Genomic DNA, 23,244 nt, shown 5'->3' with positions numbered 1-23,244 from the left:
GGGCAGGGAGGCAGCGCCTGGGCGGATTTACTCCCTGCCAGTTCAGACCCAAGCTTCCAATTCCAGGAATAAGTTCTATCAGGAGTGAGTTCTGGAATCGGGAACAGGAATCAGGGAATTGTTTGTGAAGTCCAGGCCTGAAAAACATAGAGAGACTCTCTGTGTAGATTCTCTTGTGGGTGCACACGTGCGCATGTTGTCCGTGATTGCGTGGACCTGCCGGTAGCATGTGCATGTCTCTGTGTTTGCCTGGGAGCAGACCTGTGAGCGTGGGAGCTGCGCGCGCTAACTGAGCCGTCCGAGTCCTGGGGAGCACGGTGCCTTCAGAAGCCTTCTTCCAGTGTCTGCTCCGCACGGCTCAGAAACTGCCTCCTGGCTCTGAACCCTACCTCACGTCTACTTACATCTAAGCGAGCGGAGTTCTCAGTTTGCCTTGGACAGCCAGGACACGTTTCTGTACTTCTTGGAAACAAGAAGCCACATCGTACACAGTCAAAAGCCACCCAGGCCACAGAGGATGGCTGGTTGGGGACAGAGGATGGGGGGTGTGTCTGCGGACTAGCCCCAGTTTGGGGAGGGCTGTGGCAGGCCCCTGATCCTGGAAGACTTTGCTGACAGTTCCAGCTCTGAGAGGGGCCAGGTACCCCCACGATGGGGTGGGGGGCCCAGGGCCTCTGATTGATACCCCATGGGGTCCTGGGGAACCTCTGCCCCAGGGACTCTACAGATCCCACCCAATTTTCCACAGTTCTCTTGAGGCTACGGCTCTTCCTGACTCAGTCTCCCAAGACTGCCAGGCTCACAGACCTCCCTGCAGGTGGGAGATGCCTGCCACACACTCCCTCTAACCGCTCCCCCTGCCTTCCGTCCACCGTGGCCAGAATGAACCTTCTAGTGCCACTCCAATGCCATGTGGATGCTGGGGCACCCTGCTCCGAGGCCAAGGCAGGCCCTCCCCCATGGTTGGAGTGGGCGAGCTTCAGTGAGCACTTATTGTGGGAGCTGTGTGCCACCTTAGCAGGTAGGTGCCGCTTTCCATCTGAGTTTTTCAGAGGAGAAATCAAAGCACAGAGAGGTTAAGTCACTTGCCCAAGGCCACACAGCTACCAGTAGGGGAGCATAGACCTGCTTTCCAGGGTCTGGTCTCTGAACAACCCAGATATGCCTCCCCTCTCCTGCCCCACCAGAAAGGTGTCCTTTCCCACACACCGCAGCTCTGTTTCTTGCCTTCCCTGTTCCTTCCAAGACTATGAGAAGTGGTCCTGGACTGTCCCTCGGACTGTAACCATCCCGCACTGGCTTCCCTGGGCTCCCGGTGAGAACCGCACTCACCAAGGTTGAGGAAGACTTCCACACTGGTTCTCCAGCGTGACACCGCAGGGTTAACGCCCAGCCCGGGAAATGCGGGCAGGACCCGGCTGACCCTGAGCAGTTACAAATGAAACAAGTCAGTCAGACAGAGAACGTTTCACAGCCAAGAGCTGAACCCTGTAAGGCAGGGCTTTGGGCCTTTGACTTTGTATGGGAGCTCCCAGGGTTATCTGTTTATTGATGGGTGGTTCGTTTCTCTCTGAAGACAGACATGTTGTGGACATGGAAACAGTTGGAGTGTAAAGAAACCCCCCTTTATCCCTCCAGGGGCAAGGAGAGAGAACCAGGCGCTGGCAGCTGGGTGGCCCTGTCTCTCAGCCCAGATGAGGGGTATCCCCAGTAGGACGGGGGGCTTAGATGAATTTCCCTTCAAGCGCTCTTCAGCTCAGGGATCCAAAGACTATTTATAACTCTCGGAATTATTTGTTGATACCCTGCCGGCTGCTTTTCCTTCTCAAGTGGCCTGTTCAATCTCTGAAAGAATGAAAGATGGTGTAAAAAAAAAAAAAAAGATCCCTTCTGTAAATGATTTATTTTCTAGATGTGTCCTGGCAATTGCAAACACTTCTGCCATCCAGAAGCTTTCAGACCTGGCCTGTATTGTTCATGTTGGGTCTCTCTGCGGAGATTGAGTTTCATTCGGAGGGGAGGGGACCGTGCGGGGAACAGCGATGGTGGCTGACATCCGTCCAGTGCTCGGTGTCCACACACTGTCGCACACACCTAGCTTTGTCCACCCTGTCGATCCTCATAATCACCCGCGAGGCGGGTCCTACTTACCATCCACCTTCCCAGATACAATCAGTTTTTTAAAAATAAGGCACATTTATCTATTTTACAAAAGTTCACTGTATAAATGAGGAAACTGAGGCTCAGGGAGGCCGTGATTCATCCTTGGTGATACCGTCCATCGATGGCAGGACGAGGATTCCATCAGGGCAATGTGGCCCAGACACTTGGTGACTGTGTTCCTTCCCTCTGCAGGGAGCACTGGACTTGAGTATCCAACGGCCCTGAGCTCAAATCTGGCCTTTGCAGTTTCTGGACAGTGGGAGCCCCGGATTTTGCATCTGGAAGCCCCCCCACCCCGCCCCACCTCAGGAACAGCAGCTTCAAGATCTGCTTAGCTCCGAGATCTGTGGCATTCTTGTCAAGCCTGCGGTGTCTTTATTACCTCCTAACCAAGGACAACAGTGCCAAGGCCCAGCTCTCTAGAAGATGGCCCACAGAAGCACCCTGGACAGCCGGCTGTCAAGCCAGGAGTGTGTCTTTGTAGCTGACGTGCTGTGTGGGAGTTGGAGCAGATGGACAGGGGCTCCAGGAGCTTTGGGAGCAGTGACTTCTGGAGACCCCAGCCTGTCCAGAAAGGGGGATGGAGCTGGTGGCCTCAGGGCAGGCTCTGGGTAGGAATGTCAGCCACAGGCTGTCTGCACACCCCTAGCACAGGGGGAAACACTTAGTCAGGGAAGGAAGGAGCTCACCACAAGGACATTAATGGCCATACAAGTTTGAGAGATTAGCACGGCCCCTCCTTAGCAATGGCGAAATCTAAAAGTATTTTTACCAGCCATCCATCACCAAGTTTTTGGACTCCTTTTTTTAAAAAAAAAAAAGATTTTATTTATATATTTGAGAGAGAGAGAGAGAGAGAGAGAGCACAAGCAAGAGGAGGGGCAGAAGCAGAGGGAGAAGCAGGCCCCCCACTAACCAGGGAGCCAGACATGAGGATCAATCCCAGGACCTCAGGATCATGATCCGAATCGAAAGAAGATGCCTAACCAACTGAGCCACCTAGGAGCCCATGTTCTTGGGCTTTTATGGGCATTCTACCGTCACACACCCAGTGGGGCAGATACTACTGCACCCCTGTCTCAGAGGAGGGAAACTGAGGTCCAGGGCAATTGTGACTTCTCATGCTTTGCCCTTTCCAGTCCGAGTTTGCACAGATGAACCAGACCTCTCAGCTTCTCAAAGCGGACCGTCTTGTTTCACTTTGTCCTATGCCCGCTGCTCATCTCCATCACACGCCCAGTGCCTGGCACCCAGCTGGACTCTGGAGCCCCAGGAGCCTTTCCCTTTGGGGAGATCCTGGGTTGGCTTCAACTGCACACGGGAGAGGCTGAGGCTGAGGCAGAGGAAGCTCCCAGGATGGCTCTTGGCTCAGGGCCCTCCACCCAGGCTCAGAGAAGTGGTTTGAAACTCCTCTTTATATGTGTGTGTGCTCTACCCTGAGTGCAGGGCGGCCAGGGGCCGTGGTGTGGACTGGCCTGGACTGAGTGTGAAGGATGGTCCTGGAGCCAATTTCAGGACTCTCTCTGGGGGGCCCAATGATGATGATGACCCCACTCTGATCACCTCTTCCTTTGGCTCATGGGAGAGCGGGGTTGTAGAAATAAGGCCCGTGGACACTGGGTTTGGGGAAAGAGACACGTATTCTGGAAAGGAAGTACCAGCCCTCGGGGCGTGGGTGCAGCCCAGCAGGCAGTCACTTGGCCGTGGCTGAGACCTCCCACGTCCCACTCCCTACATGAAGGCAGCTAAGCCTGCCCTTGGCAGCCGGGCTGTCGAGGGTGGGATCCTGGCTCTGCCTTCTGCTCGCAGGGACTGTCACCTCCAGGGCTCCAGCTTCCCCGTATACAAAATGGAAATTATAATGGGGTCTTCCTCAGAGTGTGTTGTGACATGTCATTAGCGGAGCCCCTGGGAAGTAGTACTTAGCAGAAAGCTCTTACAGGGGGAGCTCCCTGGGGCCTGCCTGTTTGAACCCCAGCCCTACCACCACGTGGGTCTGGGGGCCCCTCAAAGATGCCCTCCCATGTGGCTGATGTGGCCGCATCAGAGCCGGGAGGGGTCTCCCAGACATGGATGGCTTCTTTCTCTTTTCCATGGAGGTGAAGTGGGGTAGGACAGCACTCTGTTTTTCATGTGAAATTGTGAAATATTTCAGACCAAAAGAGTACAGAGTACATAAGAGTACATATAACTTGTCTTCCTTCCTTCCTTCTTTGCCTTTTCTTTCTAAAAAAGATGTTATTTATTTATTTGACAGGAAGATAGAGAGCACAAGTAGGTACAGCAGCAGGGCTCGATCCCAGGACCCTGGGATCATGACCTGAGCTGAGGGCAGTTGCTTAACCGACTGAGCCACCCAGGCATCCTAAAATCAACCTTTTTAGAGTGCCCCCTCATGTGGGACTGGGCTAGGCAGACACCACCTCTGTCTAGTTCTGTAACATTTTCATTGCCCGGGAAAGGAGGCCCCATACCCACGAGCCATCTTTCCTGGGTCCCCCTCTGGCAGCCACCAATCTGCTTCCTGTCTCTGGATTGACCTCACCTGGCATCTCATACAAATGGGGTCACCCAGAAGATCTGCCCCGTGTTTCTGGGGTGTGACCCTTGTGAGCCTTGTAGATCAAGTCCATTCATTCCGGCGGCGGGGAGGGGTCCACAGCTCCATGATTCACCAGCCTCCAACCCTCCCATGTGCCATGACAGTGCTTCACTGGGGAGGGGCCTTCCTGTGCCCCTGTTGGCCCCCAATCCAGGCACTTTCCTTTCCTAAGACTGCCCAGTGGGTCACCCGGAACATGGAGTGAAATGACCATTTTATTGTCTCTCTGCTTCTGGGGGTCAGCTGGGCTGAGCTTGGCGGTTGTCCTGCTGGTCCTGCGTAGCGTCCATCCCGCAGTCAGACAGTGGCTGGTGCGGGATGTTCAGGAGACACAGGGATCGCCAGGCCTCTGTCCCATTCCGGCGGCGTCTCCTGCCCTTTCCGATGTATCTCCAGACACCCAAAGGGTGAAAGCAGAAGCTGCCAGGCCTTCCTCAGGCCCGGACGCAGATGCCCACACTGTCCTTTTCGGTGATCACCGGCAGTGACAGGCAGGCCCCGAGCCAGAGCGGGAGGGGTCCACAGCGGGAGCGGTTCAGGGCTGGGGCCCTCTCTGAGGACCAGCCCCACCACGGGCTGTGGGGCTCAAGGGGCTTCCCTGAGTCACAGGCGTGAGCCCGTACAGCTTCCCGTGCTGCTTGGGGGGCTCCAAAACTCCTCCCCGGTGCAGCCGGCCCTCCCCACAGGGCAGGGCGTCCACTCCCGGTCCCCCCAGTCCCCTATGTCTGCGCCTACCCCAGTGTGAGGCAGAGTGGCCCCGGCTGTTGGAGTTCGCCTTCCCCTGATTGCTCGCGAAGCTTATCCAGTTCCTGTGCTCCTTCTGGAAGCTCCAGGGGGAGAATCCTTTCGTAGTTTTCTCTTTCTGGCTCCTAGAGCCTGCCTGTGTTTCTTGGCTCGGGACCCTCCCCCCTGCTCATGGCCGGGAGCGGGGCACCTGCCGTCCTCTCCCTCTTCGGTGTCTCCTGCCTGCAGCTAATAAGGACTTCATGATGACATCGGGTCCCCCCCTTGGATACCGCAGGATTGATTCCCAACTCAAGGTCCTTAGCTTTACCGTATATGCCGAGTCCCTTTTGCCATGTGAAGTGACCCTGGGAGGGTCTGGGGTTTCAGGTCATCAGCCTCACTGCGGCCACTCCTCTGCCCCCAGAGGTGGTGGCTTCCGTGTTCCTGGCTGTCCCCCTTTCACTGCAGGCACCTGCTGGTCGTCGGTCCCCCCCCCCCCCCCCCCGCCGGCATGTAGAAGCTTCTTGTCTGCACTCCTCTGTCAGCAGCAAATATGCTTCCCGGCAACCTGGGTTCTGGCAGGAGACGACCAGCAGCCTCAACTTGGGGGTATGGGGAGACATGACTCAGGGGGCTACTTGCCAAGGAGCAGAGGTACCCCGGGCTGGCCACCCTGGAGCCAGGGCCGCCCCGAGACCCTTGGGTGAAGAGAGAGCCATTACCTGGTGGACAGAGTCCCTGAGAGGTGGTGGCTCTTAGACACCCAGCCCACCCACGGCGACCCTGCCTCGGGGGGCTAGGAGAAGTCTCCAGGCCTCAGCCTCCTCCCACGCCCCATGGCTCCTGCCCCGCCTGCCATCAGCAGGCCCCAGGCCACAAGCTGGGAGAAGAGAGCTCATGGATGGGGAGCCCGGACAGTCGCGCCGACGGGTCCAGAGGGGCAGGCGTGGACACAAGGATGCAAGTCTCAACTGTTAATACCATCTTGTTTACAGAGAAATTTTTGATTTTGTTATATAGTATCTTTTTCCTTTTTTTAAAAAAGATATTTATTTATTTATTTATTTGACAGAGAGAGCACAAGTAGTGGGGGAGGCAGGCAGAGGGAGAGGGAGAAGCAGGATCCCCGCTGAGTGGGCCGCCCGATGCGGGACTCGATCCCAGGACTCTGGGACCATGACCTGACCCGAAGGCAGATGCTTAACTGACTGAGCCGCCCAGGCTCCCTAGTTATATAATCTCCTTTATGTTTTTTTTTTCCCCCCTTTTTAAATAAGAAAATTTCCCCAACCTAAGAACATTGAGATCTTTTTTTTTTTTTAATTATTTTTTTCTATTTTAATTATGGTAAGATACATATAAAACTTACCATCTTAACCACTGTAAATACTGTGGGGCAACCGTCACCTCCACCTACCTCCAGAACTTTTGCATCTCGCTGAAGCAACACTCTGTCCCCACTTAACAGCTGGCTCCGCACCCCCCCCCACCTCTCTGCTCCCCTTTCTATCTCGGTGGACCTGAGCCCTCTCGGGACGCATACAAATGGAATCGCACAGGATTTATTCTGTTGTGCCTTCCTTATCTCACTTGGCATAAAGTCCTCTGATTTGTCCATGGTGGAGCACGTGTCAGAATTGTCCTCCTTTTTAAGGCTGAATAATATTTCGTGGTATGGACTGACCACATTTATTTACCCATTTATGCATCCGTGGACACTTGGGTGGCTTCTATCTTTTGGGTATTGTGAATAGCGCTGCTAGGAACATGGGTCTGAAAATACATATTTAAGACCCTGCTTTTCATTCTTTTGAGTATGTGCCCAGAAGTAGAGCTGGTGGATCGCATTTTACATCATTTTTGTGGCACCCCCATACTGTTTTCCACCGTGGCTGCACGGTGATATTCCTGCAACAGTGCACGAGGGCTCTGATTTCTCTGCACCCTCTCTACACCCAACGCTTGTTACTTTCAGCTTTTTTTTTCACAGTAGCCATCTTAATGGGCGTGAAGTGCTATCTCAGTGCGGGACAGAGATACTTTTTTACTAGTCTTCTGAAGTTGTAACAGTTTGCATTTCACTTCAAGTCTTTATCCCACTGGCAATCTCTCTCTCTCTCTCTCTCTGTGTGAATGACAGGATACAATGTAATCTCCTCCCCACTGGTGCTTACAGCCCCCTGATCGCGGACACCCCTTCATTATCTCTGGTGTCCAGACACCGGCATGAGCTTTTCCCTGGGCTCTCTGCTCTGTTCTGGGGTCTGTTTGTCTATCCTGGGTTGTTCCCTGGATTTATGATTATTACTTTGTAAATGACTCTATTCCCTTACCCTGGCTGCGATTTTCCCCAAAGACAGGACAACGTAGCCCACTCCTGGGGTGTGATTTTGGCGCGTCTTCTATTACATGGTGGGAGGCTGGGTCCCTTCCCCTCCAGCAGGCAGATAGATTTCTGTGACTACCTGGACAGAGTTTGCAGAGTGATGCCACGTAACTTCATAAGTTGTAACAGGGCCATGCGGTTCTGCCTTACTCTCTTGAGATGTGCGCATTTGGATCCCAGTTGCCTAATAAGATGAAACCCAGGTGACAGGGAGGGACCCCAGGTAGGCATCTTAGTCACAGTTCTGGGAAGTCCTCAGCGGGCAGCTGGCCACTGTCACCAGAAATAAGAGTAAAGAAGCTTTTGATTTGCCCCAGCCCAGCTCCCATCTGGCTGCAGTGGTCTGAAAGACCCTAGGTAAGACCGCGGAGCAGAGCCCACTCAGCCTCCAGACCTATGAGCATGATGGGAACGCTATTGCTTTAAGCCATTAGGTGTTGGGGTGACCCTATGCATGAGGGAAGCACTGACCTTATTTTTCCTCGCAGCATTTTTTAGGATTCAAAATTGATTTGTCGACTCTTACCACCCAAAGTTTATCTGTTTCTGATTATTGTCCCCCAACCTGAGTGTGTACTCTGTTTGGGTAGAACTTTACTGATTCTCTTCCTGGGGAGCGGAATCATGGCTGGCTCATTTGTGATCTGGAATAAATATTTGTCAAAGGAATGAATGGATGCTCAATGTGTCCTCCGATTCTTCCTTCTCCAAAAATTCTTTGGCCAATCCTGGTCCTTCTCTTTCATGTGGATGCTGGGATAAGCTCCAGGACCCTCTTGGGGTTTTGTGTGGAGTCCTGCTGCGTTTACAGACAAATCTGGGAAGAACAGAAGCATGCCAACTCTTGCACCCAAACAGAACTTTTCCAGAGGCAAACCTTCCCTGGAACCCAGTGCATAAGGAGGTCCTTTGTGGTTTCTCATTCTGCAGTGTCGGTGGAGAAGGATGGGTCCCCGCAGCAGACTGCTGTGCAAACGGCACACACAGGTGGTCAGTGGATTGGAGAGCGCTTGAGTGCTTATGCTGAGAAAGTGGTCATGGGGATTCGGGGAGCTCAGGGAGCCCCAGAGCAGTGTGACTGGGTCCAGCCATCCCAAGGGTAGGGGTGGAGGCGAGGGGGAAGAGGCTCAGGCCAGGAAGGACAGGGCTGTGGCTGGGACAGGGCTGGAGACCAGTATCTTTCTTCAGGTGCTCCAGCCACAGGTAGGGACAGCTACCCTAGACAGAGGCTTGACCCTTACCCTCCCTGCCCCCAGGCACGTTCCTGCCTCTCCCCAGAGCCTTCAAGGTAAAGAGCCAGATCCACATACAGCCTTCTAGCCTCACTCTCATCCCTGTCTGCCCCCTCTGGAGCCCCATGGGCTTGACTGCCGTTGCCCAAACCTGCCAGGATGTTTTCGCTGCCAAGGCTCCGCACACGTAATTCTTTCTACCCCTGAGGCTCTTCCCACCTGAGCTTCTAATCCTTCATGATACACCTCCTCCAGGAAGCCTTCCCGGGCTTCCTGCTTGTTAGTTTCTGTCTCTCTGACCAGCTCAGTCACGATGTTTGGATGGGACCAGTTCTCCCCGGTGCTTCGTACAGGCCTGGGGGGTACCGGCGGCCCAGTGAGGGTCTGGAGTGTGAAGGTGTATGCGTCTCATACGTGCTTACACACTCTGTCACACACTAACACACACCTGCATTGTATCTCTGGCTGAACGCTGCGCTGGGCCATTTCTTGGCCTTTACATGTGTACCCTCCTCTTCCTGGCACCTTCTTCTAGTCATCGCTCTGTCCCCTGATTCTGCCTCTGGCCACAGGCTGCCTGAGTCAGCCGAGTCTTTGGGCACTGAGATGGGGAGCATCCACCTGCCATCTTCACAGCCCCCAGCCCAGGTACGCGGATGGCCAGCAAGGAGTTGGGCATCCTAGAAGCAGCCAAGTGCAGTGGGGAGAGCCAAAGGCATGGCTTTGGAGGCAGAAGGCGTGTATCCTGGGGACATTGGCTAACACCATGGAGCTTCAGTCTCCTCCCAGGAGAACAGGGAGCAACGTAGCGTGGCCCCTCTGACCACGGAAGGAGCTGCCCCCGCTCCCCAGACTCGCGTATGAGCGAGCAGGGTACGTGCAAGTGTGGACAGCTGGTCGGGAGGCTTCCTAGGTGAGCATCCTGGGCCAGTGTCCAGCGCCCCTCCCTTGCAGGACCCTGCTCTTGATTGAATGCTCTGCTGTCACTGTCTTGAAATTCCGAATAATTTTTGTCTTTGCATTGTGTTTTGTTAAGTGCTGCTGGATGGGACCCTGGAGGATGTGCTTGAGCGGAGCGGGGAGGGGGGCGTGTACGTCCCTGTTCTCTGCTGTTCCTCATTTGTGATGCCCCAGGAGCATGGAGGTCAGTGACCCCACAGCACGCGCCAGTTCCGTGAGACTCAGAGCAAGTCAAGGTGCATGTGTGCTGGAAGGTGGGAGCCACAGGCCCCCAGAGGGATGGCACCGTGGAAAGCGAAAGATTGGGCTCCCCGTGGCTCCTTTTCTTGCCCTGTCTCCTTTTTTATCAGCCAACTGATGGCCAAGAATGTGGCAAAGTGTGCCCGCACCAAGAAGGGAGCTAAAAACAGGTGGGTCAACTCCATGTAGCATCTGCCCCTTTCTGGAGAGGATGAGATGTATGTGCAGGGACATGTGTGAAAGGCAAAGTTGTAATGTCAGTGGTTCCATGTGTGACTTCAAGGCTCTTTCACCTGCATCTGGAGCTGGGGAAGGGAAGGGTAACCTCTGGCTGCCTATCTGTGGGGGCTAACTTTCTGCGTCAGCTTGACTAGGCCATGGGGTGCCCAGATATTTGGTCAGACATTATTCTGGGTGTGTCTGTGAGGATGTTTCGAGATGAGATGAAATGAACATTTGCAATAGACTGCATGAAGCTGACCGTCCTGCCTGACGTGGGTGGGCCTCATCTCATCAGTTGAGGGCCTGGGTGGAACAAAAGGCGCTGCCACCTCTCTCTGACTGCCTTGGGGCTGGGCCGTTGGTCTTCTGCCTTCAGACTCAGACCCGGACTGGAGCCTCCACTGCTGGCATTCCCGGGAATGAACCCATTCCTTAAAGTAAATCTCTATCCTGTTGGCTCTCTTTCTCTAGAGGACCCAGACTGATACATAATTGAAGATGTTAATTTTTCTTTATTTATAATGCCATTAAATAGGAATGAAACAAGTTGAGGTACCATGAAAGAAATGAAGAAGCTGCATATTTTATGCCTTTAATGGTGTTTTCCCCTATTCTTGAACAAGGGGCCCTGTGTTTTTATTTTGCTTTGGGCCCTACAAATCATCAGCTGGCAGGGCTGGTGGTCATTCCTCCTTGGCTCCAGGTCACCAGATGCAGTCTCAGGAAAGTTGGGGGGAAGAGGGAGAGAATCCCAGAGGTTTTGGGTTTATCTATCCCATGCTTTGAGGCCCTTTGACCTCCGAGGTTCCCACTAACAGAGCCTCAGAGAGATCGCACTATTGTTCTCCTTTGCCCCCCGTCCAAGCTTAGGATGATCAAATTTAAAACAAAGAAACAACCCAAAATGTCCAATTTAATTTGAATTTCAATTAAACAATGAATTAAAAAAAAAAACTTTTAAAAGTATAAGTATATCCCATGTAATATTTGGGGCATACTTATACTAAAAATTTTGTTGCTTACCCAAAATTCAAATATAATCGGGTATCTTGTTTTTTTTTTTTTTCAGCAACCTTACTCCTCTTTTTCCCCTCCCAAGTGTCTCTCGTGCCAGCCCTGCCCCCCAACACTCCCACCACCCACCCCGGAACCTGGCCCTGAGCTCACTACCTCTAGCCAGGTCCTCTATCTGCTCTGGCCTCCCCACCTCCAGGTTTCTACTTGCCATAGCCACTGTTTTTGCTGTTTTTAGTTTTATTTTTTCTGTCATAAGAGCAATACACATTCACTACAGAAAAATCACAGGCTACAGACAAGCAACAAGAAGAAAGTAAGAAAACACTCATAATCCCACCCACACAGAGACAGCTACTGTGAATTCCTCGGGGTAGATTTTTCTAGAGCTGCCTGTGTGTGTGTCTTTGCAGATATTTAAAAAAGAGCACACACACTCACTGCCCAATTCAGACCCGCTGTCCTGTAAGCTGCATTTTCATGTAACTACAGGAAGAGGGAAGGGTCTGGGTCGGGAGATCTCTAGCGCCTGATGCTTTCTGGCCACTCAGGGGATGCAGGACAGCCTGGTGTCAACCCCCCAGCGCTGGGGTAAGAGGGGTCTGTGGTCAATGCCATTTTCTCGTCCGTGGCCTGTGTCGGTTTGCTAAGGTTACTGTGACAAATTATTGCGCGCGCTGAAACAACAGAATATTTCTCACACGTCTGGAGGCTGCAGATCTGAGACGCAGGTGTCGGTGGGGCGAGTTTCTCCTGAGGCCTCTCTCTTTGGCATGTAGACAGCCGCCTTCTCCCTGTGTCCTCACATGGCCGTCCCTCTGTGCGTCTGGGTCCCCATCTCCTCTTCTTTTAAGGACACCAGTCATACTGGATCAAGGCCCGCCCCAACGACCTCATCCTAACTCAAGCTCTTTAAAGATCGGATCTCCAAATAAGGTCACATTCGGAGGTACTAGGGACTTCGACATTCAGATTTTGGGGAGGAACCCAATTCAGCCCGAAACACCTTGGCCCCACCATCTCTGACCAGGCCAAGCCTCAGTTTGTGTATCAGTGAAATGAGGCTAATCATTGTACTTATTTAAGAGGGTTGCTAGGGTGACCGACTTGAACAATCGTGATACAGCCCTTTGCCCAGGGCCTGGCCCCTCAAGCAAGAATTCAGATATCACTTCTCACGATCCCACGTGTGGGTCGCCTCGTGGTTTGGGACATCACTTCTCTGCAGAGGAGTGTCTGCACGGCATGAGGCAGAGGCCATGGTCACCTGGTACCTCCCTCCCTCTGTGCCCAATAGTCTGACCACCTTCTGCAGGTAGATGCCTAGAGAACAGTTACTGGGTCAAGGACAGATGGCAGCCTGACTCCCGCAGGTGCCCCTGGACCCTCTATCAGTGGTGGATGGACGGCAGGCCCTCCCATACCCAACCCCATGGGTCTGCTGCTCCTTCCCCTCTCCCTCTGACTTCCCTGCTTTCTTGTCTGAGGTTCCCATTCCTAAGGCTCAGCAGAGACCTCAAGCTGTGGCCTAGGCTCCCATGGTGGCCCCAACCCTCCTCACTGGCCCTCCTCCTCCACCACGACCCCCTCTGCTTTAAAGCCACATGGTTGGCTTCCTGCTCTCTGAACACAGCTTCCCTTCTTGGCCTCCATGCACTTTGCACCAAGGATGTCTTTCCCTCTGTCTTTGGAGATGAGACACTTGTGGCTTCAAGGGGCAAGTGAGACCCTCTTTATGAACTCTTCTAATGCCTCTCCTCCCTGACCCTGAACCCCGTTGCTGAGCTGACTGTGGACCCAAGAAACACTAATGATGGGGATGATGGGGATGGTAACGAAGGAACAATGGGGGTGCGTGGGCGGCTCAGTCAGTTAAAGCATCTGACTCTTGCTTTCACCTCAGGGTATGATCTCAGGGTTGTGAGATGGAGCCCCCTTCTCCCACAGGGCTCCATGCTCAGTGCACAGTCTGCTTACGAGTCTCTGTCCCTCTCCCTCTGCCCTCCCCCTACCATGATCTCTCTTACTCTTAAATAAATAAATCTTAAAAAAACCCCTAAAACCCAGTGAGAACAATGTCTGTTTCAGCCTCTCATCCCCATTGATCCAGACTTCCTTGAGGGCAGAGTGTCTCCCCAGGCGGGGGGCAGGGGCACAGGCCTCCCACGGGTGTGGCCCAAGTTACCCTGCAGGCATGGAGCTGCTTGGACCTGATGTATGGATGGGTAAAGGGTGCCGGATAGGGACTGGCAGGAGAAAGGTGTGTGGGGGTGGCGGGGGCGGCCATCAAGCACTGTGCATCGTGATCCTGATTATGGAACCTATATCTGGGAATGTACTCATATACCATTGTCAGTAGGCGAAGGAGATTCTGGAAGGAAACACCCAACAGTTCACAGGGGCTATCCCTGTTGAATGGGAACTTTGAAGCGTTGGCTTTCAACATTTCCCAACATTTCTGATCCCTCCTTCAGGGAGAAATACATTTCACATCAGCCATCTTGTACCCAAACACACACACACACACACACTCCTGAAACAGAAGTTTCAGGAAAGCATATCAGCCTAGGTTAAAGGTATGCTGGTGGTTACATTGTATCCCCTTATCTCATTCTTACAAAATGCTTTCCTTGATTTGCTAAGTTGATTTCATGACCCACTGCTGGGTCCTGAAATCAGTTTGGCAAATCTGTTTCAGTTTGAAAAATCCTGCTCTAAGTGAAGCTTATTCTTTCTGGTCCCCCTTCTTCTGTATTTAAAATTTACTACTGAGAATGGACTTATGTATTAGCTTCATATTTTTCACTTAAAAATAAAGAAGAGACAGCATGGGGAAGACACAAAATAATAAAATCAAGTAGAATTTCTGGAAGGCAGGCAGTTATGCAAGATCTGGCAAACAGATCTCAGATTGAATCTGACATCTTCCAAGGTGTGCATGTGTTTTGACCAGGCGATTTCCCCTGTAAAGAACGTTCCAGTGGGGTAAAGCAGCAGGGGGCTGTGTGCACCCGATGCTCTCTGCGATTCTGTTTATAATAATGAAACCTGCCTCACACCCCAAGACCCCTGGAGCCATCCCTGGCTGTCCCTTCGCTGGTGGGGCAGTGGTTTCATTCCTGGCTTATTTATTGACACAGAAAGAGGGTACCAGGAGTCAAAAATTAATGTCAGGCTACAATAATCCTGCTCTTGTTATTAAAATATATATTTACAAATATGGGGGGGGGGTTGGGAGAGGCATGTTTGAAAGTGTTCACACCCTGAGGTTACCTTGGGTTGGTTTTATTTTCTCCTGACTCTTCTGAGTTTTCCTCGATGAGCACGCACTATTTTTGTAAGAAGGAGAGCTTTTAAAGGAAGAGAGAGAAGAAAAGAAAGGAAAGGAAGACACGAGGGAAAAGGAAGAGAGAAAGGGGAAGATGAAGGGGACGCAGGCAGAGTGGGAGGGAGAAGAGAAAGAAGGAAAGTGTGTGTGATTGGGGTGTGTGCGTGCTGGAACCCCCCTGGAGCCGGGAGCCGGGAGCCAGCCGGCCGCGTGGGCAGTGACAGGAGCTCCGGCAGGTCCGAGCGTCCAGTGCTCCGAGTTTCGGTCCAGGAAGCCAGACCGGGCCGGGTGCGCGGGCGGGGTGCAGGCTCCGCCGGGAAGGGAGGTCGCACAGCGCGTCCAGCAAGACCCCCATAAGGCGGGACCGGACCAGGAGGGGCCGCAGCAGGCTGTGGGGCCCGGCGGCGGCGGCGGGTGCTCCCGGGCCGGCCTCCGCTGCCTCCAGGCCACCAAGTCCCCACCCCCTGCAGCGCCTGCCGAGCTCAGGGCAGGCCCTCCCGGGCGCCCAGCCTCGTCCCTGCGGCTGGTTCAGGATTCTTCCTGGGGGTTTTGGGGTGAGAAGCGGCGCGCGGTGGGGGAGGGGGAGGGGAAGAGATGCAGAAATACCATCTGTGCCAATTTTTTCTTAAAAGTTTTTTTTTTTTTTAATTTAAATACTTTTAAAGCAAAAAAAAAAAAAAAAAAAAAAATCCCAGCTCAGGGTGTCAGTTCCAAAAACTTTTCACAGAGGAGCAGCGTGGGGGCTGGGCGCGGAATTGGAGGCGGCGTTGGTGGAGCAGGGGCCTCCCTTCACCCTCCTGCTGCATCCCCCTCACCCCTGCAGAACCCCCTCTCGCACGCGCGCTGCTCACACCCAGGCGGTCACTAGCACTCTCTCCTTCCATCCCGAGACCCGGACGGTCCTGGGTTCCCGGGCAGGAGAAGTTGGGCTGCCCCGCTTACCCCACCGGCGACCTGCAGACTCCCGCCTCAGCCCTTGCTTCTGCACCCCCGCCCCCCACTGTTCCGCTCCAGGTGTCGCTAGCAGAGGGGGTGGGGGCCGCGCTCATCCCGTGCTGGCAGCGTCGCCCTCCTCCAGGGAGCAGCGGGGGACCCAGTGAGGGCCGGGATTGCGCGGGAGCGCCCGGACCGACTGCGGACGCAGAGCGGTGCCAAACGCCACGGCCCCCTGCCAACCTGCCCCCGCCCCGGCCACAGGCGTCCCCCTCTTCCCGGGCTCGGTCCTCTCTTCCATCTCGCTCCCCTTCTCCACTTCCCAGTACCGAGCGCGTCGCGGGTGGTGGTGTCGAGGTCTGGCTCGAACTTGGGGAAGCGAAGGAGGCACAGGAGGAGGGGTGTCCCGGGCAGGGGGCTCACCCCGCTCCGCCCCCGCCCCGCCCCCGCCCCGCCCCCGCCCCGCAGGAGGTGATGCTGCTGGAGTGGTGGCGCTGCCCGCCCGCCCTTCCCCATCTCCCCTCCCTCCGCCACCGTGCGCTTCGCTAGTCGCACCTCCCGCGGACCCCCGCAGCCAGGCGGGGATTGCAGGGGAGGGAGAGACGATTCTGCAGGTGCGGGAACCCGGCGAGGGAGGAGCCAGGTGCGGGAAGGGGGCCAGGGAGGAGCCAGGTGTGCGGAGGCGCCGGCGGCGGTCCGGAGCGCAGTCCCGGAGTGTCCGTAGCCCCTCCCATCCTCCACGCCGCCCCTCCCCCACCCCATGGGACCGTCGGAGAAGTTAGACGCGCGGCTGCAGGGGCAGCTGTGGTTGCGCGTGAGCGCAAGCGCGCGCGGCGGCAAGTAAGGACCCCCTGGCCCCCTGGCCTCTCCCGCCTCCTTCCAGGACCCCGCCCGGCTCGGTGTGTCGGTTTCTCTGCCGACCCCACATACTCCACCGGGGGTGTGCGCGTGCGTGTGTACACTCCTGGGCACCCGCACCGTCCCCTTTACATATTCCTTGCCCTCCCGCGCCCCTGCCAGCGCCGGCTCCTTCCAGCCACCCTTCCCCCCAGGGTCACTATGGGGACGCGAGGGAGAGATTTGTGTTTAATTCCTGCCGCTATTCAGAGGAAAGAAAAAAAAAATAAAGGGACCAAAGGCAATGCGAAAGCAGTTTACTTCAAGCTTTTATTATTGTAGCGTAAAAGAAGTTTATATACAGAGAGTATTTCCAGCAAAACACTCAAAAATGGCCTTCGAATCAGGGGCCTCCCACTTCCTGGCCCCACAGCCGGCAGCTCTGCCCAGGAGACCCCTCACTCGGGGGGTGTCCGTGCGCTTCCCTTCTCTCTTTTCTCGCGGACTCCTCCACCCACACCCCGTTTCCCAGGAGTCCCAGCCTCTTCCTTCTCCCTGGGGCGCTGCAAACCTTGCCAGTGCCTCTCAAGCCGGCTACCTCTGGTCCCGAACGGTACCCCCAGCCCCCCTCTTGGACCCCCTGTGTGGCGCTTTCCTCCCGGAAGCCCAGAGTACTTGTCCTCCCTCGTTTCAGGCGCTCCTGCGAGCCCTCTGCAATTCAGAACCGGCTCGTGGTCAAGACCAGTTAGAGACAGCTCGTCATCAGCAGTGGGGCTCCTGAGCACCCAAAATAAGGGGGGGCAACCCTGGCCACCCTTCCCCAGCCCAAGCCCCCACTCCCAACTCAGCGACAAGAAATAGACACAAACGCAGCAGAGCGCCCCCTCCCTGCCAACGACAGGTGTGGGTGCCAGGCGCCTGGGGCGAGCGGCCGGCTCTGCTGGCAGGCCAGAGACTCCGCGAGGGCTGCTGCACCTGGCTGAAGGCACAGTGGCTCTTCTCTCTGGGGAGGGGGTGTGAGAGGCAGGGGCCTCCGCGGGGACGAGTGGGGGAGGGGAGAACCCAGGCAAAGGTGGCATCCACACTCAGAAGGGGGATTTCGAGCCAGCCAGGCAAGTGCAGGTGAGGGACAGTCACAGCCTCAGAGTCCGGGGAGGCGAGGGAGAATTTTCAGGTGCCTTGGCTGGGGGCGCAGACCCAGCCGGCGATCCCTGGCTCAGCACATCTGTGTCATGGGGCCCTCTGCACACCCGACTTGTTTGGGGGGGCATTTGCACGTGGGCTTCGAAGGCTCGAAGGCATGGCCTGCCAAGTTCAGCCAACTGGCCCATGGTTGTTTACACTCGGCGGGGCTGAGCGCCGTGCAGCTGCTCCTCATAGCGCTCCAGCCAGGTGCGCAGCTCAGACACCTGGTAGCCGTCTGGGCCGCGGCCACCCTGGTACATAATGGTGCCATTCTGGATTACGTAGAGGCGCTCGAAGTAGGCCCCATAGGCCGAGCTGCTGGAGTTGGCCATGGTGTCCAGGACAAGGGAGCAGCTGGGCGCCCCTTGCTGCAGTACTTGGGCGGCACTGACCCGGTCCTCCAGGCTTCGGTGCTGCGGGATACTGTAGGGGGAGTCCGTGGTGACCCAGCCATCCGAGGGGTGGGCCTCCTCGATGTAGATGATGAGGAAGTCGACGTCGCGCTGGTATTTGGTGACCAGGCGGTGGAAGGCGCTCATGCGCGCCATGAACGGTGGTCAGGTGCAGCTGCCGAAATTGAGAACCAGCGGGCGGTTCCCTCTCGCGTAGTCAAGGATGTGCTGGTTCTGGAAGCCGTGGGGCAGGACCACCTCGGAGTTGGGCGCTGGACCGCCCTCATACGCCTGCTTGAAGAAATCCAACTTCTGGCCGTGCCAAACGGCCTTCAGCGATGCCAGGGTGCACAGGCGGTTGTCATCGGACACGCAGACAGGCGGGTCGTCGGGGGGCACCTCCTCGCCGTCACTGTCGAGCTCCACGGCAGGTTCCGGCTGACCCCGGCGGCGGCGGCCCAGGAAATGCTTGCGGATGCACAGGAAGTCCAGAAGCCAGAGCATGAAGGCCGTGCCAAGGAAGCGCGGGAAGAGCACGAGGCACGAGGCCGTCTGGGCGCAGAGCCTCAAGGAGTGAAGCAGCAGGGAGCGGAGCATGGTGGCTGCAGCCCCCGAAGCCCCCTGGGACCCGCTACCTTCACCCACCACCAACCTCGGGGTGGCCTGGCGCGGCATCTGGGCTTTGGCTGTACGGGGAGCTCGATTTATAGCCGAGGCTTCAATTGGCGGGAGACTCCACCTCCGGCCCGGGCCCGCCCCCTTGCAACTTGAGCCCGGAGGGATCACCCAGCGGCGTGGCCAATGCCTTAGAAATCTAGGGCCGAGGGCGGGCGCAGGCGGCCGGGAGGAGGGGGGGGGGGCGCGGAGCGGCCCCGCTAGGGGCCGACGGGGGCGGGGCTGGGCCCCCGAAGCGCGCTCTCGGGGGCGGCGGACCCCGGTCGCTGCTGCCACCCGGGACGGGGAGCTGGACCAGGGACCCAGGCGTCCGCCGGGGAGATCCTCCGGCTCCGGCTGGCGCGAGCGCTGCGCGCGGCCTCGGTCCTGGAGGCCCGCCTCCGGCCCGCGCCCCTCTCGCCGCGCACCTGAGCGGAGCTCCCCGGCGGCCGCCGCGCCGCGCCGGAGCTCCGGTTCGCTTCCCGCGCGCCGCCGCCAACGCCGCCCCCGCCGCTGCTGCTCGTGCGGGGCCGCTGCCCAGGTGCCGCGGGAGCCCGGGTCCGCGGCCGCCGCTCTGCCGGCCCCGGCTCCCGCCCCGCCGGGGACGCGGACCCGCGAGGAGGCAACTTTGGGCCCCCGCCGCCTCCCCGTTCGCCCGCGGGCGCCGCTCGCCTCCCGGAGCCCGCCCGCCCGCTCGCCTCCCGCGCGCGCTCACACTCGCGCCTCGCACACGGCCGCCCCCCGCACCGCCCCGCCACGCACACCGCGTTCGGCGCCCCCCGCCGCTGCCCGGGGCCGCCGCGCGCCGTCCCGGCCGCGCCCGCCCCGTCCCATCTCGTCCCGGCTCGGCGCCGCTCTTCTCGGGTCAGCGGCCTCCAGGGCGCCGCGGGGAGGTGCGGAGGGCAGGGCCCGAGGGCAGCTTAGCGCCCGGCGCCGGAGACGGGGAGGGCTGGGGAAAGCGGCGCCGGGCCTGCGCCCCAGCCGGTCCGGGAGCGCTTCGGGCGCGGGGCGCCGCGGGCGCGGGGCGCGGGGCAGCGGGCGTGGGGCGGCGGCGGCCCCGGCGGCTCTCCCACTAGGGGTAGCTGTTGCCTGAACGCCGAAGCGCTCCCCTCTCGCCGCTCTCCTCGCCCGGCGCAGCCCCGGCCGCCGGGCGCACCCGTCCCGTGCGTCCCCGGACGTTGCTCTCTGCCCCGGGAACGTCGAGACTGGAGCGCCCGAGCTGAGCCACCTTCGCCGACCCCGAGCGCGGCAGCTCGACTCACCGCGGAGGCGCCCGGACGCGTAAAGTGCGTACTTTCAACCGAGAATGTGTGTTGAGGCTTTTAGGGGTGCGGGGGCAACTCCCCAACTCCGTGGGGCCCTCGTCCGCCCGGCCGCCGAGTCAGCGACCTTCTGATTCCTCGCTGCGTCCGGCGCCGGGCGGGCGACTCGTGCGCAGGGGCGGCGGGGCGGGGAAGTGCCCTGACCTGGGGTCCCCGAAGCTGGGAGCAAGCCCCGCTTCGCCTTGGTCCGCCTTGCCCTCCGGGGCGAGACCCGGGCCCGGTCGCAAGCGATTTGTACCCGGTCTGGGGAATGAAGCCTCCCGGTACGCCCTCGCAGTCGCCGGGACTTCTCTGGGGCGGCGGTGGCCGAGTCCCTGGGCCACCGCTGCCTGCGTCCCGTGCGCTGCGCGCCTCGGGGACCAGCTCCTAACTTCTTCCCGGGACAGAGACAGCTCTCGCGCCGGTGGCCGAGGTGGGAGCTCGCTCGCTGGGCTGGATAGGGCGAGGGCGAATCGCTCCCGGCGGCAGCGGCGACGGTGGCGAGGGCGGCGGTGAGGGAACGAGGCTGGAGAAGTCAACTGCCGGGCAAGGAGCCCCCGCCCGGGGGCCAGCGGGACCCCTCGGGCGCGGGGGTAGACGCCCCGCCTTGGGCGGAGGTCCTCCTCTCCAGTTGTCGAGACCCTAGTGGGCGCCTTTGCCGCGTAAGTTTCCCGCTGGACCAGTGGCTCCAGCAGGTCAAGACCCAGAGAGGAAGGTGGGGGGCACTTGAATGTAGCCCCCCCTTCTCTTTCTCCCAGCCTGGCGATTTCTCTGCTGTCGGCTCGGGGATTTAGGGCTGCACAGTCCAGGATCTCCCCGCCTGGAGGAAAGCCAGCCTAGTCCCAGCTTTTCTCAGCCTCCTGGCACTACCCCTCACCCCTCTGGGTAGGGGTCCTTCAGGAAGGGTTAGGAATTCTCCCTGAGCCAAACCTGACTGGAAGGGGGGGGTCCAACTTGTCTGTCCCCCCTTCTCCAGGGCACCCCTGAGTTGGCAAATTGTTTCCTTTCTTTGCCTTGCTCTCCTCTCGGGGGTATGTGGGGAGAGAAGCCTCCTGCTTGACAAGTGTCTGAGAGGGGGGTTGGTGGTCTGGGGTGCCCCTCCTGGGCAGGGGCAAGGGGAATGCCAACTTTGGTTGGCAAAACTTTCAAGCCCCTATTCCTTGGTTTCTTTGGTGGGGGTGCCAGTCTAGGACCTGTGCCCTGCTCCCACCCAGGCAGAAGCTGGGACAGGGCCATGGGGCAGCCCTCCCTCATCCCATATTTGAGTTTCAGAAAATGAAAAAGCCACTTGGGGCTGGGAGAGCCCTTTGTGCTGCCTGGGATCTGGTGGGGATGCTGCTGCTTGCTGGAGCTGGTGGGCGTGTGGAAGGAGTGGGCTGGGGCACGTGGGGGACGGGTCCTCCTTGTCTGCTCTGCCAGCCGGCCCTCCCAGCCACCCTGACCCCACACTGCCTCCAACCCCAGGGAGGCTCGGAGAGCAGCACTTGTCCCTAGGCTGTCGCTGCTCCGGGGCTCTGTTTGTTTCTTGGGCTGACACGCTGTACTCCGTATCTCAGGGTTCCAGGACATTGGACAAGGTGATCAGGCCCGTCTGGCTCCCACTGCCTCCCATGCAGGTGAGGACAGACTCAGGTTCATGCCTTTAGAAGCCAGGCCCAGGCGAGGCAACTTTTACTCCATTTCTCTCTTCTCCCTCTCCTAAATCCTCTCGCCTCCCCAAGAGCCCCCACTCTCTCTTCTTTCCCTTTCCCCAGGGTGGAACACCAGCTTGCCTTGGACCTGGCCCTTCTTACCAGCTGCTCCTCCTGTCCTGACCTGTCCTGGGGGTCAGCAGTGAGAGTCTGGGTCCAAGGCCCAGAGACCTGGCCCCGTGGGCCTGGCAGGCTGCACGCTGGGGTCACCAGAGTGGGCACTGGGGCTGTTCCCCCAGCCTCCGGGTATGGCTCTGCCTGTCCCCCCTTCCCGCCTGCCCTCTCACAGCTCCAGCAGGGGGCGGGCGGGGGAAGGAAAAGGAAGGACAAGTTGAACTGGGTCCATCTGGTGTCCAGGAGCAACTTGAAAGGGGGTGGGGGGAGGGGACAGGCCAAGAGGGCTTGGCTTAGCCAAGGGAGGGTTGGGTGGCCTTGTCGCTTCCCAGGCCATTCTCACAGGGCTGTCTCCCCGGGCAAGGGAGGGGCTGGGCAGTGTTTGCCCAGGCTCTGAGCCCTCCCCCACAGTGCCCTGTATGGGGCTTGGTGGGTGAATGGGCACAGCCTCCCTTTTTCTCCTGGTGAGCAGCTCCCAGGGACCAGGGAGAAGGCTGCTGAGACTTCCCACCGGAGCAGGCTGGTCAGCGCGGCAGGAGGAGGGGGCCAGCCACGTACCGGCCAAAGTGGCGGAGAACCAGGTGTGTGGTGTCCGAGCCCTTGCCCACCCTCGTGGTGACTCAGCTGCCAGGGCCTCAGCCTTCCGTGGCTACTGGAATTCCCAGTAGCCTTCCACGAGCCTCGGGATCCACGAGCCTCGGGAAGTCCCACGTGCTCCCTCCGTGCTCCCTCCAGGTGGCTCTCCTCCCCCCCCCTCCACCCCTTCCCCTCTGCCTATGCTCTGCTTGCCCCACCCCCAGAGGGACCTCCCTTGTCCTCCCCGCCCTCCTGTGTCCTCGCCCCTGGGCATTCCCGAAGCACTGAGCCTCAGGAGGGCTGGGCTGCACCTTGGGTCCCTGCCCGTCCCTGCGGCTACTTCCCCCCTGCCTCCCCCAGGTGGGCCCAGCTGGATCCTTCCCAGGGACCTGCTCCCAGCACCCAGGAGAAGCCCAATAAACCTTCGTGAAATGAGTGCATGAGTGTGGCGTGGACTTACTGGAGACTTGTTTCCGGAGAATTCCAAGGCATTTCATTCTGCCCTTTTTCCTACTGGCGGCTGGGAACGAGGTAGGGCATGTAGGCAGTCGGAGCCTGGGGAGGCCTTGCTGGCCACGGGGCCAGCCCATTTCCCTTCCAAGGCGAATAGGCCGTGCCATGGGCATTCTCCCCTCCTGGGCTCACACATATCGTTCGCTTCCAGAATCACTTCTTTCCCAACTTCCTT

General features: G+C 58.0%; 2 protein-coding genes across 2 annotated transcripts; one reads left to right on the top strand and one right to left on the bottom strand.

The window, feature by feature from the left end:
* Positions 1-16,955: 16,955 nt before the first annotated feature.
* On the bottom strand, positions 16,956-19,372 carry DIO3 (iodothyronine deiodinase 3). The gene has a single exon (XM_032345304.1). It carries the CDS (start codon positions 18,893-18,895, stop codon positions 17,981-17,983), a length of 915 nt encoding a protein of 304 aa, XP_032201195.1. The 5' UTR covers positions 18,896-19,372; the 3' UTR covers positions 16,956-17,980.
* A 1,633-nt stretch (positions 19,373-21,005) lies between these two features.
* Positions 21,006-22,994, top strand: LOC116591912. The gene is given in 5 exon segments (XM_032345303.1): positions 21,006-21,643; positions 21,646-21,791; positions 21,931-22,112; positions 22,453-22,561; positions 22,917-22,994. Coding segments are annotated over 5 exon segments (690 nt in total). The 5' UTR covers positions 21,006-21,450; the 3' UTR covers positions 22,977-22,994.
* The last annotated feature ends 250 nt before the right edge of the window (positions 22,995-23,244 follow it).

Source organism: Mustela erminea, chromosome 5 (assembly GCF_009829155.1).
Source record: "Mustela erminea isolate mMusErm1 chromosome 5, mMusErm1.Pri, whole genome shotgun sequence".
NCBI classification, from domain to species: Eukaryota; Metazoa; Chordata; class Mammalia; order Carnivora; family Mustelidae; genus Mustela; species Mustela erminea.
The sequence above is the reverse complement of the archived record's forward strand: the minus strand, read 5'-3'. Positions and strand labels throughout refer to the sequence as shown.